This window comes from Coregonus lavaretus, assembly GCF_964263955.1.
Source record: "Coregonus lavaretus genome assembly, chromosome: 11".
Lineage (NCBI taxonomy): Eukaryota > Metazoa > Chordata > Actinopteri > Salmoniformes > Salmonidae > Coregonus > Coregonus lavaretus.
The window spans coordinates 40801314-40816502 of NC_139998.1; the positions used below are offsets into that span (position 1 = coordinate 40801314).

General features: G+C 43.4%; 1 protein-coding gene across 1 annotated transcript in view; it reads right to left on the bottom strand.

Annotated features, from left to right (window-relative positions):
- LOC311137674 (A disintegrin and metalloproteinase with thrombospondin motifs 20-like) overlaps positions 1-15189 on the bottom strand; it is a gene marked incomplete at both ends in the record, with an annotated part of 157378 nt that overhangs the window by 55578 nt on the left and 86611 nt on the right. Inside the window, 2 exons of the mRNA XM_084172202.1 lie at positions 1410-1591; positions 3595-3740. Of these exons, the coding sequence (XP_084028328.1) occupies positions 1410-1591; positions 3595-3740 (328 nt within the window). The remainder of the gene's footprint in view (positions 1-1409; positions 1592-3594; positions 3741-15189) is intronic.

Sequence of the window (15189 nt, forward strand, 5' to 3'; positions counted from 1 at the left end):
TTTGGTAAAAGACCAAGTCCATATTATGGCAAGAACAGCTCAAATAAGCAAAGAGAAATGACAGTCCATCATTACTTTAAGACATGAAGGTCAGTCAACATGGAACATTTCTAGAACTTTGAAAGTTTCTTCAAGTGCAGACGCAAAAACCATCAAGCACTATGATGAAACTGGCTCTCATGAGGACCGCCACAGGAATGGAAGACCCAGAGTTACCTCTGCTGCAGAGGATAAGTTCATTAGAGTTACCAGCCTCAGAAATTGCAGCCCAAATATATGCTTCACAGAGTTCAAGTCACAGACACATCTCAACATCAACTGTTCAGAGGGTACTGTGTGAATCAGGCCTTCATGGTCGAATTGCTGCAAAGAAACCACTACTAAAGGACACCAATAAGAAGAAGAGACCTGCTTGCGCCAAGAAACACGAGCAATGAACATTAGACCGGTGGAAATGTGTTGTTTGGTCTGTAGACCAAATTGGAGATTTTTGGTTCCAACCGCCGTGTCTATGTGAGACACTGTGTGGGTGAACAAATGATCTCCGCATGTGTAGTTCCCACCGTAAAGCATGGAGGAGGAGGTGTTATGGTGTGTGGGTGCTTTGCTGGTGACACTGTCTCTGATTTATTTAGAATTCAAGGCACACTTAACCAGCATGGCTACCACAGCATTCTGCAGCGATACGCCATCCCATCTTGTTTGGGCTTAGTGGACTATCATTTGTTTTTCAAAAGGACAATGACCCAACACACCTCCAGGCTGTGTAAGGGCTATTTTAACAAGAAGGTTTTACGTAATTGTAAAAACATATTGACTAATAGCCCCACCTAGCCCTCAATTAGGCATGGTGGACCTTCTGACAGTTGACTTCAATTACATTTAAATTTTAGTCATTTAGCAGACGCTCTTATCCAGAGCAACTTACAGTTAGTGAATACATATTTTTTTATACTGGCCCCCCGTGGGAATCGAACCCACAACCCTGGCGTTGCAAACGCCATGCTCTATCAACTGAGCTACATCCCTGCCAGCCATTCCCTCCCCTACCCTGGACGACGCTGGGCCAATTGTGCACCGCCCATGAGTCTCCCAGTCGCAGCCGGCTGCGACAGAGCCTGGATTCGAACCAGGATCTCTAGTGGCACAGTTAGCACTGCGATGCAGTGCCTTAGACCACTGCGCCACTCAGAGGTGTCTATAAGTGTAGTATAGGGTAGGGTATAGCGTAGTAAAATTCTATAATGTAATGTTATCATGTAGTGCCTCCATTATAAACCATCACAGAAGCTTGGTGTTATCATGGTTTAACTGCTACTGCAGTGAGTACTCCCACTAATAATAAATTGAGTTTTATATATGGTAGCGCTTTTAAAGGACCCAAAGAAACTACAATAGAGGGTACTCACTACCACTGTACTTGGGCACCCAGCGGACGGTGGGAGGTAGACCGTTGATGTTGAAGTGCTTGCCGTCGAACTGAGAGCACTGCTCCTCGCGGAAATCTCTCCGTCCTCGGGGACACGGCTCAGTGTTGCACGACCGGAACTTCATCCTTCGACCTACGCAGAACTTTCCTCCATTCCTGGGCCTGAAGAAACATTACAGCAAAATAACTTGATTAAAACATGTCTGACTCTTTGATTGAAATGTGTTTAGCCAAGTACAGTTGAAGTCGGAAGTTTACATACACCTTAGCCAAATACATTTAAACTCAATTCCTGACATTTAATCCTAGTAAAAATTGGCTGTCTTAGGTCAGTTACGATCACCACTTTATTTTAAGAATGTGAAATGTCAGAATAATAGTAGAGAGAATTATTTATTTAAGCTTTTATTTCTTTCATCACATTCCCAGTGGGTCAGAAGTTTACATACACTCAATTAGTATTTGGTAGCATTGCCTTTAAATTGTTAACTTGGGTCAAACGTTTCGGATAGCCTTCCACAAGCTTCCCACAATAAGTTGGGTGAATTTTGGCCCATTCCTCCTGACAGAGCTAGTGTAACTGAGTCAGGTTTGTAGGCCTCCTTGCTCGCACACGCTTTTTCAGTTCTGCCCACAAATGTTATATGGGATTGAGGTCAGGGCTTTGTGATGGCCACTCCAATACCTTGACTTTGTTGTCCTTAAGCCATTTTGCCACAACTTTGGAAGTATGCTTGGGGTCATTGTCCATTTGGAAGACCCATTTGCGACCAAGCTTTAACTTCCTGACTGATGTCTTGAGATGTTGCTTCAATATATCCACATCATTTTCCTTCCTTATGATGCCATCTATTTTGTGAAGTGCACCAGTCCCTCCTGCAGCAAAGCACCCCCACAGCATGATGCTGCCACCCCCGTGCTTCACGGTTGGGATGGTGTTCTCCGGCTTGCAAGCACCCCCCTTTTTCCTCCAAACATAACGATGGTCATTATGGCCAAACAGTTCTATTTTTGTTTCATCAGACCAGAGGACATTTCTCCAAAAAGTACGATCTTTGTCCCCATGTGCAGTTGCAAACCGTAGTCTGGCTTTTTTATGGCGGTTTTGGAGTAGTGGCTTCTTCCTTGCTGAGCGGCCTTTCAGGTTATGTCGATATAGGACTCGTTTTACTGTGGATATAGATACTTTTGTACCTGTTTCCTCCAGCATCTTCACAAGGTCCTTTGCTGTTGTTCTGGGATTGATTTGCACTTTTCGCACCAAAGTTAGTTCAGCTCTAGGAGACAGAACGCGTCTCCTTCCTGAGCGGTATGATGGCTGCGTGGTCCCATGGTGTTTATACTTGCATATTATTGTTTGTACAGATGAATGTGGTACCTTTAGGCATTTGGAAATTGCTCCCAACGATGAACCAGACTTGTGGAGGACTACAATTGTTTTTCTGAGGTCTTGGCTGATTTCTTTTGCTTTTCCCATGATGTCTAGCAAAGAGGCACTGAGTTTGAAGGTAGGCCTGGAAATACATCCACAGGTACACCTCCAATTGACTCATATGATGTCAATTAGCCTATCAGAAGCTTCTAAAGCCATGACATCAATTTCTGGAATGTTCCAAGCTGTTTAAAGGCACAGTCAACTTAGTGTATGTAAACTTCTGACCCACTGGAATTGTGATACAGTGAATTATAAGTGAAATAATCTGTCTGTAAGCAATTGTTGAAAAAATGACTTGTGTCATGCACAAAGTAGATGTCCTAACCGACTTGCCAAAACTATAGTTTGTTAACATGAATTTTGTGGAGTGGTTTAAAAACGAGTTTTAATGACTCCAACCTAAGTGTACGTAAACTTCCGACTTCAACTGTATGTCCTCAGGCTTGGTTTGTGACTCTTTCTTACCCAGGTGTAGTATTGTTTTGACTGTTACTCAGGTGTAGCATTGTTTTGACTGTTACTCCTGGTTTGTTTTGACTAATCAGAGCCCTCAATGTGTGTGCTATTGCTTTGACTGGCTACTCCTGGTGTGTTTTGACTTAGTTTGGCTTAGTTAGACTAAGATTCGATCTTGCTCAGGCTTGTAGCAGTCTCCTGGTTTGTTTTGACTGATTAGTTAGGTTTGTTGCAGTCTCCTGGTGTTTTGCACTAGTCAGAATAAGAGTCTTACTCAGGGTTGTCGCAGGCTCTGGAGGTACTCCTGGTGCCTCCTCCACAGGTCCTGGAGCAGACACTGTAGGGCCCCCAGGGACCCCACTCCCCATGGACCGGCTGCAGGTCCAGCTCCTTGTTCACACACTTCCCATGTCTGCAATGCTGCACAGAGAGACATTATAAGTGGTAAGATTTCCAATGTATTCTAATGTATTCATGACTTGAAAACACAAACACACAAAGGGGATCCTCTTAAAAAGAGTGTGACATCATCACTCATCACTCATCACAATCCCAACCAACACACCACAGTGTAAGAGTGTCAACTCAGCTCCGGTTGGTGCAGTTCCCGATTTAGCACAAGCAGCGATCACAGCTGGGAGTTTTGTCCCTCCTTCCCTTCCCTAATCTTCTTTTTAGATGCAAGACTATCTCCTAAAAGTAAACGAGAGGATGCTAATCCTGCTATTATTTACCCCTGAGGAAGGCTTCCAAGTTACCCATGCAGCTGTAGGGATAGGGCCTGTTGGGCCCCAGCCCCGGACCAGCGCCTAACCTGCTCTATGGGGAGGGATGAAGGAAGAGGAGGAGATGAGGGGATGACAGTGCCAGTTAGAGGAACCAGAGCCAGAGCCAACAACACTCTTCAACTCTTCCTTGTTGGCAGCCTTTATTACATCAGGTATTGACCGAGGGGGTAGTCAATACATCTTCAAATGTGTTTGGCTGTTTCTTCTCAATGAGCTAAGCCAGGTCCTCTCCTGTTGAATTCCTGCTCTGCTGGTGTCACATGCCCCCCTCTTGTGGCCAGCTATTCCTCCAAACTATGTAAGTGGGCGTTCCAAATGGCACCCTATTCCCTATAGTTCCCATAGGGCTCTAGTCAAAGGTAGTGCACTATGTAGGGAATAGGGTGTCATTTAGGATGTAGCCTGAGCCTGTGATGACTAGGACATGCTTTCATCAGCAGAGCTGGAACTCGAAAGTGACCCTATGGACTAATCTCAGAGGAAAGAGCTGTTTAATGAAAAGCATTAGGGGAGGAAGAAACAGTCATTGGGTTTATCACACTACTTTTCCATACATATGCTACCCATTCACGCTGATTAATAACCTTTTTCACATGAGCTCAGTGTGCATGAAGTGTGGTATGAACGGGAGACACTCTGCATGTTACTGCCTAGGTATAGGACTTACCAACCAACCCCTGCCAAGAAGTGGTAGACCTAACAGTGCTTTCATAAAGCAAGCATGGCAGCCTATTTAGTACTGTCTGTGTAACTAAATCTCTGCCTCCATGGAGAAGATAGCAGGAGGGTCCTTTTCAGAGAAAAAATGTGGGACAAGACGGCGTCTGTCTGGGTGCACAGCGGCAGGCAGGCAGCCCGTTGTCCGGGCACACAGACGCGGGAAGTGGTGGCACGGTGGCGATAAAAGAAACCCTAGAGTTGTGATAACAGGATAACAGAGCTCATTACTGGCTTGACATCAGGAGAGCTTTGCCTTTCTCCCCATTCAGACAGAAACCATGTGACCAAACCCCAGCGTACTGGGCACACTCAGTAAAGAGGCTGTTACGCTGATTTTATTGTACATGTCTTAACTATCTTCAATGGTATGTAATATGTATGGATGCAGTTCCATCTGCATGTTCAGCCGTCACACATAGGGCCAAGTCTTTGCAATCTCCATTTCCCACTCAACTGTATTGGTATTGGTATTTTATTAGGATCTCCATTAGCTGTTGCAAAAGCAGCAGCTACTCTTCCTGGGGTCCACACAAAACATGAAACATGACATAATACAGAACATTAATAGACAAGAACAGCTCAAGGACAGAACTACATACATTTAAAATGTCACACATAGCCTACATATCAGCACATACTGTACACACAAAATATATAGGTCAAATAGGGGAGAGGCATTGTTCCGTGAGGTGTTGCTTTATTAGTTTTAAAAAAAAAACAGGTTTGCTGTTCACCTGAGCAATCTGAGATGGAAGGGAATTACATGCAATCATGGCTCAATATAATACCATACGTTTTCTTGAATTTGTTCTGGATTTGGGGACTGTGAAAAGACCCCTGGTGGCATGTCTGGTGGGGTAAGTGTGTGTGTCAGAGCTGTGTGTAAGTTGACTATGCAAACAATTTGGAATTGAACACATTAATGTTTCTTATAAAAAGAAGAAGTGATGCAGTCAGTTTCTTCTCTACTTTTAGCCAAGAGAGAGTGGCATGCATAATATTGATATTAGCCCCCTGATTACAGTGAAGATCAAGACTTGCTGCTCTGTTCTGGGCCAGCTGCAGTTTTTCTAGGTCTTTCTTTGCAGCACTTGACAATATGACTGGGCGATAATCAAGATAAGATCAAACTAGAGCATGCAGGACTTTGTGTAGTGTGGTGTCAAAAAAACAGCGCATCTCTTTATCATGGACATACCTCTCCCCATATTTACAATCATTGAATCAATATATGTTTTGACCATGACAGTTTACAATCCAAGGTAACACCAAGTAATTTAGTCTCCTCAACTTGCTCAACAGCCACATTATTCAATATGAGATTCAGCTGAGGTCTAGAACTTAGGGAATGATTTGTACAAAATACAATGCTCTTAGTTTTAGAGGACCCGTTTATTATTGGCCACCCATTCTAAAACGGACTGCAACTCTTTTTTTAGGGTTGCAGTGTTTTCACTAGCTGTGGTTGCTGACGCATATAGGGTTGAATGATCAGCATACATAGACACGCTGGCTTTGTTTAATGCCAGTGGCAGATCATTAGTACAAATAGAAAAGAGCAGAGGGCCAAGAGAGCTGCCCTGCAGTACACCACACTTTAGAGAAGCTTCCATTAAATAAAACTTGTTGTGTTCTATTAGATAGATAGCTCTGAATCCACGATATGGCAGAGGTTGAAAAGCCATAACACATACATTTTTTCAACAACAGGTTATGGTCAATAATATCAAAGGCTCCACTGAAATCTAACAGTACAGCTCCCACAATCTTCTTATTATCGATGTCTTTCAACCAATCATCAGTCATTTATGTCAGTGCAGTACATGTTGAGTTCCCTTCTCTATAAGCATGCTGAAAGTCTGTTGTTAATTTGTTTACAGAGAAATAGCACTTTTTTCAAAAGTTTGCTAAGAGTCGTCAGCAAGCTGATTGGTCAGCTGTTAGAACCAGTAAAGGGTGCTTTACCATTATTGGGTAGCGGAATGACTTTGGCTTCCCTCCAAGTCTGAGGACAAACATATCTCCAGACTCAGATAAAAAAATATGACAAATTGGAGTGGCAATGTAGTCCGCTACAATTCTCAGTAGCTTTCCATCTAAGTTGTATTGACAACACCTCACCCACACTAACTTTACAGAATTCAAAATTGCATTGCTTTTCTTTAATTATTAGGTATTTTATGCAATAATATGATGGCTCACAGATGGTTGTTGGCATTTCATGCCTAAATTTGCCTATGTTGCCAATTAAATAGTGATGGGCAACATCTAAAGCTTTTCGATTCCTTATCAATTCATGGGGCAATAACAGTTCTAACAGTCAGTTTCTTAATAGGTGCATGCTTATCAATAACTGAAATAAACAACTTCATAAATGTATCAAGTGCAGCATCTGGATGCTCCTCATTACACATCAGACCAACAAATATATTTTGTATCTTCAACATACACTTAGTGTACAAAACATTAGGAACGGCTTCCTAATATTGAGATGCACCCCCTTTTGTCCTCAGAACAGCCTCAATTCGTGAAGGCATGGACTCCACAAGGTGTCGAAAGCATTCCACAGGGATGCTGGCCCATGTTGACTCCAATGCTTCCCACAGTAGTGTCAAGTTGGTTGGATGTCCTTGGATGATGGACCATTGTTAATACACACTGGAAACTGTTGAGTGTGAAAAACCCAGCAACGCTGCAGTTCTTTTTTTGGTATTTTACCCCCTTTTTCCATGGTATCCAATTGGTATTTACAGTCCCATCGCTGCATCTCCCGTACGGACACGGGAGAGGGGAAGGTCGAGAGTCGTGCATCCTCCGAAACACAATCCAACTGAGCCGCACTGCTTCTTGACACAGTGCCCGCTTAACCCGGAAGCCAGCCGCACCAATGTGCTGGAGGAACCACCGTACACCTAGCGACCAAGTCAGCGTGCACTGCGCCCGGCCCGCCACAGGAGTCACTAGTGCGCGATGGGACAAGAACATCCCTGCCGGCCAAACCTGCTGCGACAGAGCCTGGACTCGAACCAGGATCTCTAGTGGCACAGCTAGCACTGCGATGCAGTGCCTTAGACCACTGCGCCACTCGGGAGGCCCAACGCTGCAGTTCTTGACACAAACGGATGCACCTGGCACCTACTACCATACCCCATTCAAAGGCACTTAAATCTGTTGTCTTGCTCATTCACCCTCTGAATGGAACACATACACAATGTCTCAATTGTCTCAAGGCTTAAAAATCCTTCTTTAACCTGTCTCCTCCCCTTCATCTACACTAATTGAAGTGGATTTAACAAGTGACAACAATAAGGGATCATAGCTTTCACCTGGATTCACATGGACAGTTTATTTCATTGAAAGCGCAGGTGTTCCTAATGTTTTGTACACTCAGTGTAGGAATCAGTACAAAACGTTTTTAGGCCCAGTCTTTGGAACTTTGGCTTTTCTAGATATGGCCACTATATTATGGTCAGTACATACAATGGGTATGGATACAGCTTTAAAGCTGAGTTCTGCAGCATTATTACAAATATTTGTAAACACCCTGGTAGGTTGATTAATAACCCCAACCAGATTACAGGCTCTGGTTATAGTGAGCAGCTTCCTCTTGAGCGGACAGCTTGATGAAAACCAGTCTATATTCCAGTCACCCAGAAAATGGACCTCTGTTAAAGCTGCAATAGGTAAAGTTTTGGGGCGACCTGACAAAATTCAAATACAAATGTGAGTTATAGATCTGTCATTCTCATTGAAAGCAAGTTTAAGAAGCGGTAGATCTGTTCTATTTCCGTTATTTCTATGCTGCACATTTATTATCCAGCTAATGAATGTTAGCACTTAGTGGCCTATAAGCACCACCAAAACAAGAGGCTTTAGATGAGGCAGGTGAACGTGCAACCACAACACTTTAAACATGAGATCCTCTCTAAGCTTTACAGTCTCTTCTGTAGATGCTATACCCCTGTATTCCGACTGCTGCATCATCAAAATAATAAAGTGAGTCTCAGAGATCGCCAATATATGAATGTTCTCATTTTAGCAAGTTATTGATTTCATAAACCTTCTTTCTAAGGCTACATACAGTGCATTCGGAAAGTATTAAGACCCGTTGACTTTTTCCACATTTTGTTACGTTACAGCCTTATTCTGAAATTAATTAAATTGTTTTTTCCCTCATCAATCTACACACAATACCCCATAATGACAAAGCAAAAACAGGTTTTGGAAATTTTTGGAAAAAATAAATTAAAAAACGGAAATATCACATTTACATAATTATTCAGACCCTTTACTCAGTACTTTGTTGAAGCACCTTTGGCAGCGATTATAGCCTCGAGTCTTCTTGGGTATGATGCTACAAGCTTGGCACACCTGTATTTGGGGATTTTCTCCCATTCTACTCTGCAGATCCTCTCAAGCTCTGTCAGGTTGGATGGGGAGCGTCGCTGCACACCTATTTTCAGGTCTCTCCAGAGATGTTAGATCGGATTCAAGTCCGGGCTCTGGCTGGGCCACACAAATACATTCAGAGACTTTTCCCGAAGCAACTCCTGCGTTGTCTTGGCTGTGTGCTTAGGGTCATTGTCCTGTTGGAAGGTGAACCTTCGCCCCAGTCTGAAGTCCTGAGCGCTCTAGAGCAGGTTTTCATAAAGCCTCTCTCTGTACTTTGCTCCATTCATCTTTCCCTCGAACCTGACTACTCTCCCAGTCCCTGCCACTGAAAAACATCCCCACAGCATGATGCTTCCACCACCATGTTTCACGTTGGGATAGTGCCAGGTTTCCTCCAGACGTGACGCTTGGCATTCAAGCCAAATAGTTCAATCTTGGTTTCAGACCAGAGAATCTTGTTTCTCAAGGTCTGAGACTCCTTTAAGTGCCTTTTGGCAAACTCCAAAAGGGCTGTCATGTGCCTTTTACTGAGGAGTGGCTTCCGTCTGGCCACTCTACCATAAAGGCCTGATTGGTGGAGTGCTTTAGAGATGTTGTCTTTCTGGAAGGTTCTCCCATCTCCACAGAGGAACTCTGGAGCTCTGTCAGAGTGACCATTGGTTTCTTGGTCACCTCCCTGACCACGGCCCTTCTCCCCCGATTGCTCAGTTTGGCCGGGCGGCCAGCTCTAGGAAGAGTCTTGGTGGTTCCAAACTTCTTCCATTTAAGAATAATGGAGGCCACTGTGTTCTTGGGGACCTTCAATGTTGCAGAAATGTTTTGGTACCCTTCACCAGATCTGTGCCTCAACACAATCCTGTCTCAGAGCTCTACGGACAGTTCCTTCGACCTCATGGCTTTGTTTTTGCTCTGACATGCACTGTCAACTGTGGGACCTTATATACAGTGAGGGAAAAAAGTATTTGATCCCCTGCTGATTTTGTACGTTTGCCCACTGACAAAGAAATGATCAGTCTATAATTTTAATGGTAGGTTTATTTGAACAGTGAGAGACAGAATAACAACAATAAAATCCAGAAAAACGCATGTAAAAAATGTTATACATTTATTTGCATTTTAATGAGGGAAATAAGTATTTGACCCCTTCTCCATCAGAAAGATTTCTGGCTCCAAGGTGTCTTTTATACAGGTAATGAGCTGAGATCAGGAGCACACTCAGTGCTCCTAATCTCAGTTTGTTACCTGTATAAAAGACACCTGTCCACAGAAGCAATCAATCAATCAGATTCCAAACTATCCACCATGGCCAAGACCAAAGAGCTCTCCAAGGATGTCAGGGACAAGATTGTAGACCTACACAAGGCTGGAATGGGCTACAAGACCATCGCCAAGCAGCTTGGTGAGAAGGTGACAACAGTTGGTGCGATTATTCGCAAATGGAAGAAACACAAAAGACCTGTCAATCTCCCTTGGCCTGGGGCTCCATTCAAGATCTCACCTCGTGGAGTTGCAATGATCATGAGAACAGTGAGGAATCAGCCCAGAACTACACATGAGGATCTTGTCAATGATCTCAAGGCAGCTGGGACCATAGTCACCAAGAAAACAATTGGCAACACACTACGCCGTGAAGGACTGAAATCCTGCAGCGCCTGCAAGGTCCCCCTGCTCAAGAAAGCACTTATACAGGCCCGTCTGAAGTTTGCCAATGAACATCTGAATGATTCAGAGGAGAACTGGGTGAAAGTGTTGTGGTCAGATGAGACCAAAATCGAGCTCTTTGGCATCAACTCAACTCGCCGTGTTTGGAGGAGGAGGAATGCTGCCTATGACCCCAAGAACACCATCCCCACCGTCAAACACGGAGGTGGAAATATTATGCTTTGGGGGTGTTTTTCTGCTAAGGGGACAGGACAACTTCACCGCATCAAAGGGACGATGGACAGGGCCATGTACCGTCAAATCTTGGGTGAGAACCTCCTTCCCTCAGCCAGGGCATTGAAAATGGGTCGTGGATGGGTATTCCAGCATGACAATGACCCAAAACACACGGCCAAGGCAACAAAGGAGTGGCTCAAGAAGAAGCACATTAAGGTCCTGGAGTGGCCTAGCCAGTCTCCAGACCTTAATCCCATAGAAAATATCTGGAGGGAGCTGAAGGTTCAAGTTGCCAAACGTCAGCCTCGAAACCTTAATGAGAGAAGATCTGCAAAGAGGAGTGGGACAAAATCCCTCCTGAGATGTGTGCAAACTACAAGAAACATCTGACCTCTGTGATTGCCAACAAGGGTTTTGCCACCAAGTACTAAGTCATGTTTTGCAGAGGGGTCAAATACTTATTTCCCTCATTAAAATGCAAATCAATTTATAACATTTTTGACATGCGTTTTTCTGGATTTTTTGGTTGTTATTCTGTCTCTCACTGTTCAAATAAACCTACCATTAAAATTATAGACTGATCATGTCTTTGTCAGTGGGAAAACGTACAAAATCAGCAGGGGATCAATACTTTTTTCCCTCACTGTAGACAGGTGTGTGCCTTTCCAAATCATGTCAAATCAATTGAATTTACTACAGGTGGCTGTGGACTCCAATCAAGTTGTAGAAACATCTCAAGGATGATCAATGGAAACAGGATGCACCTGAGCTCAAGTTCGTGTCTCATAGCAAAGGGCATGAATACTTATGTAAATGCATTTTTTAGTGTTTTGCAAACATTTCTAACAAACTGTTTTGTAGATTGATGAGGATTTTATTTTATTTAATCAATTTTAGAATAAGGCTGTAACATAACAAAACGTGGAAAAAGGGAAGGGGTCTGAACACTTTCCGAAAGCACTGTATATATTAATATGGGTTATTTTTAGCCCATTTCCTGGGTAGCTTATCAGAGATAGACATAATATAAAATAACATAAAAAAGCATGACTAATAGTCAGTCAATCAGGCACTTGTGCGTTTCAGTTGGTGTATTTTTTTAATGTGGGGCTTAAGCTACTGACCCGGAAGCTCTCTCACTCCTCCCAGTCTTTTGGGAGGGAGGGTGGACAATGAGCCTGTCATAGCAGATGTAAGCAATGTCCCCACGCTCTCTGGCAGCTTTCATGGCTGGGATAAGTTCTTTCCGCCTCTGGCGCACAGCTTCTGAGTAATCCTTGTTAAGGAAGATGTTGGTTCCTCTCAAGTTCTTGGCTTTCTCCAGAACAGCCATCTTGTCCCTAAACCTTAGGAACTTAATCACTATCAGCCTGGGTCTGTCACCTAGGCTGGTTACAGGTTTTCCAGACCTGTGGGAGCGCTCCACCTCAATATTCGTATGATCCATCAGCAGCGTTCAGTGATATTTTTTTAAACTTTCTCCTCAGACTCTGCCTAGTTCTCATGTGAAGACTCTATGCCATCCACAACGATGTTATTCCTCCTGGATTGTCCCTCTAGATAGTCTGTTTTCACAGTCATCGTTAATAATGATTCACAGACAGTGCTGATGTCATCTCGCGTGGACTTACAGTTTGTTGTCATATTGCTGCAAGTCTCTTTCAAGACATCCACCTCTCCTTAGGAGAACTGCAAACTGTTCTTAAAGTCCTGGACCTCTCTGTGAAGATTGTCAATTTTTTTGTTAGTTGAGTCCATCAGTATTTGGACAAAGCTCTTGAAGCTATTTTCCTGTTGTTGTAACAACTGCTTATAGAACCCTTTTTGTTCGTTTAAAAGAGCCTTCACCTGTGATTGAGAAAAACAATCCTCTCTGTTACTCCCACCGGCTTTGGTTTTGGATGTCACGGTAGCAACATAGGCCTCATCAGGGGAACACTGAGGTTGAGGTGTCTCTGTGTATGCCTGAGCATTAATGTGCTCCGAGCTAAGCCATGACCTGGGGTGAATACCTGTGGATCTCCCTACCATACTGCAGACACACACACCTCTAATCTGGCACGGTTGCCCTGTCCAGGGCTGGAGTAATACGCTCTAAAGAGCAATGATGGAGTATAAGGCCTACACATGATGGCAGGCAGGTGTAAACAGCCTGGAGCCGTGAACTAAAGAAAACCACAAACATTTCCATAATTCAGACAAGCTTTGAGTAATGAACATGTAAAAGTTCCCCCTTTCTCAGCTCAAACTCAACGTCCACATCCCGGCCCATTTTGTAATGGCAATAACCAAATAAAATCTACAGATATATTAGATTTGTTTTAAAGACCCAAAGTGGAATGTGCTAAAACAAACCACCGACATACATGAGTAGATATAGATATGGGTTCCACACGGTACTGAGCCAGGTCTTTGGGTTGAGAAAACACTGAACACCAAATACCCCCCCCCCACACACACACACACACAGAATATCCTCAACCACCCCTGGCACCCTCCACCCCTCCCCCTCCAGGGAACGACTACTGCGACGCTGCGGTGCTGCTGGGCGGTGAGACCTGAGCAACTGACAAACACAAGAGGTTGGCTGTCAGATAGGACCAAAGCCCCTGTAAGCCTTTAAGGCATTCCACTCCCTGCTGGCACTTCATGTTTAATACCATTTTGTTTAGTATGAAAAGATTATGTGGGTTGAAAAAAAAGAGAAAGATTAAATCTGCCATGTGTGTGAGGTGTGTGTGGGGTGTGGTGTGTGTGTATGTGGGGGGGGGGGGGGGGGGTGCTCTGCAGCAAATAAAATCTACAGATATATTAGATTTGTTTAAAGACCCAAAGTGGAATGTGCATTTGCATTGTGGCATTTGATGGCCTTGTGAGATAAAATTGCCCAACTGTTGCTAGCATGTGTTTTAAATTTGTAATTTTCACACCACACACACGTTGTTGCTTAACAACGTTTAGGGAGCCATCAAGTAGTTGAGGAGGGAGCAAGAATGGTTAGCTAGCAGTAAACCAAACAAGCATCTGCTCTGCTCTAAGTTCAGCTGGCTGATTATGCAGGGGTTCCCAACCATTTTTCACCAGGGCCCCCTTTTTCACATTTGTAAAATGTCATGTCCCCCCTTTTATTTGTTATTATTGTTTATTGAGATAGCCTATATTAAATACAGCACCAGCTTGATTTTGTTTAATTTCTCAACCCGATTTCCCCAAATGTTATTCCTTATATCTATATATATATATATATATATATATATATATATATTTTTATAAACAATACAAAACATACACATACAAATGACAACATCGTACAAACATCAACTACATCACACCTGCCCAGACCCACTAGCACAAACCCCCATTTCCAGCGCCCACATCACTTTCCGCCACATGGCCTCAAACTGCACCATTTTGTTTCTCTCCGTAGCCCATGCACTTTACATTTTTAGATAATAAAGCATTTGACCTTTCCATTGCGTCAACGATGGAGGATTGGTTGGTTTCCAGTTTTTAAGTATACTTTTATTTTTTTGGATTGACGAGAAGTATCACCCAGCCCATCGGGTATCTCACTGCACCCTCATATGCCATGTCTTTAAATATGCACACAATTTTCTTACTCTGCCCATATCTTTTGGACTTTATAACATTCCCACAAGGCATGGATTATTGAGTCATTAGTTTTACACTTCAGACATGACTCTGCCTTTGTGCTGTAGAATTTGTGAATTGTCTCTTGTATATTAAATTCTATACATACATTTATACTGGATTAAGCGTACATTTTTGTTAACTGTAATCTTGTTAGTTATGTTCCAACATTCCCTCATTTGTGCCAATATCAGTTATTTTTAAGTCTTGGTTTCAATAGTTTAGATTTAGTTTTCTAAGAGATTGTCTGCAAGGTTTTGTATTGTTTACCTATCATTTGAATATCATTTTCTGACTCAAATAGTATTCCCTCAAGATTGCTCTGATGTCCAAAAGATTTCAGGCCTCCTGAGTGGCGCAGCGGTCTAAGGCAGTGCTTGAGGCGTCACTACAGACCCGGGTTTGATCACTGGCTGTGACCGGGAGACATGAGGCGGTGC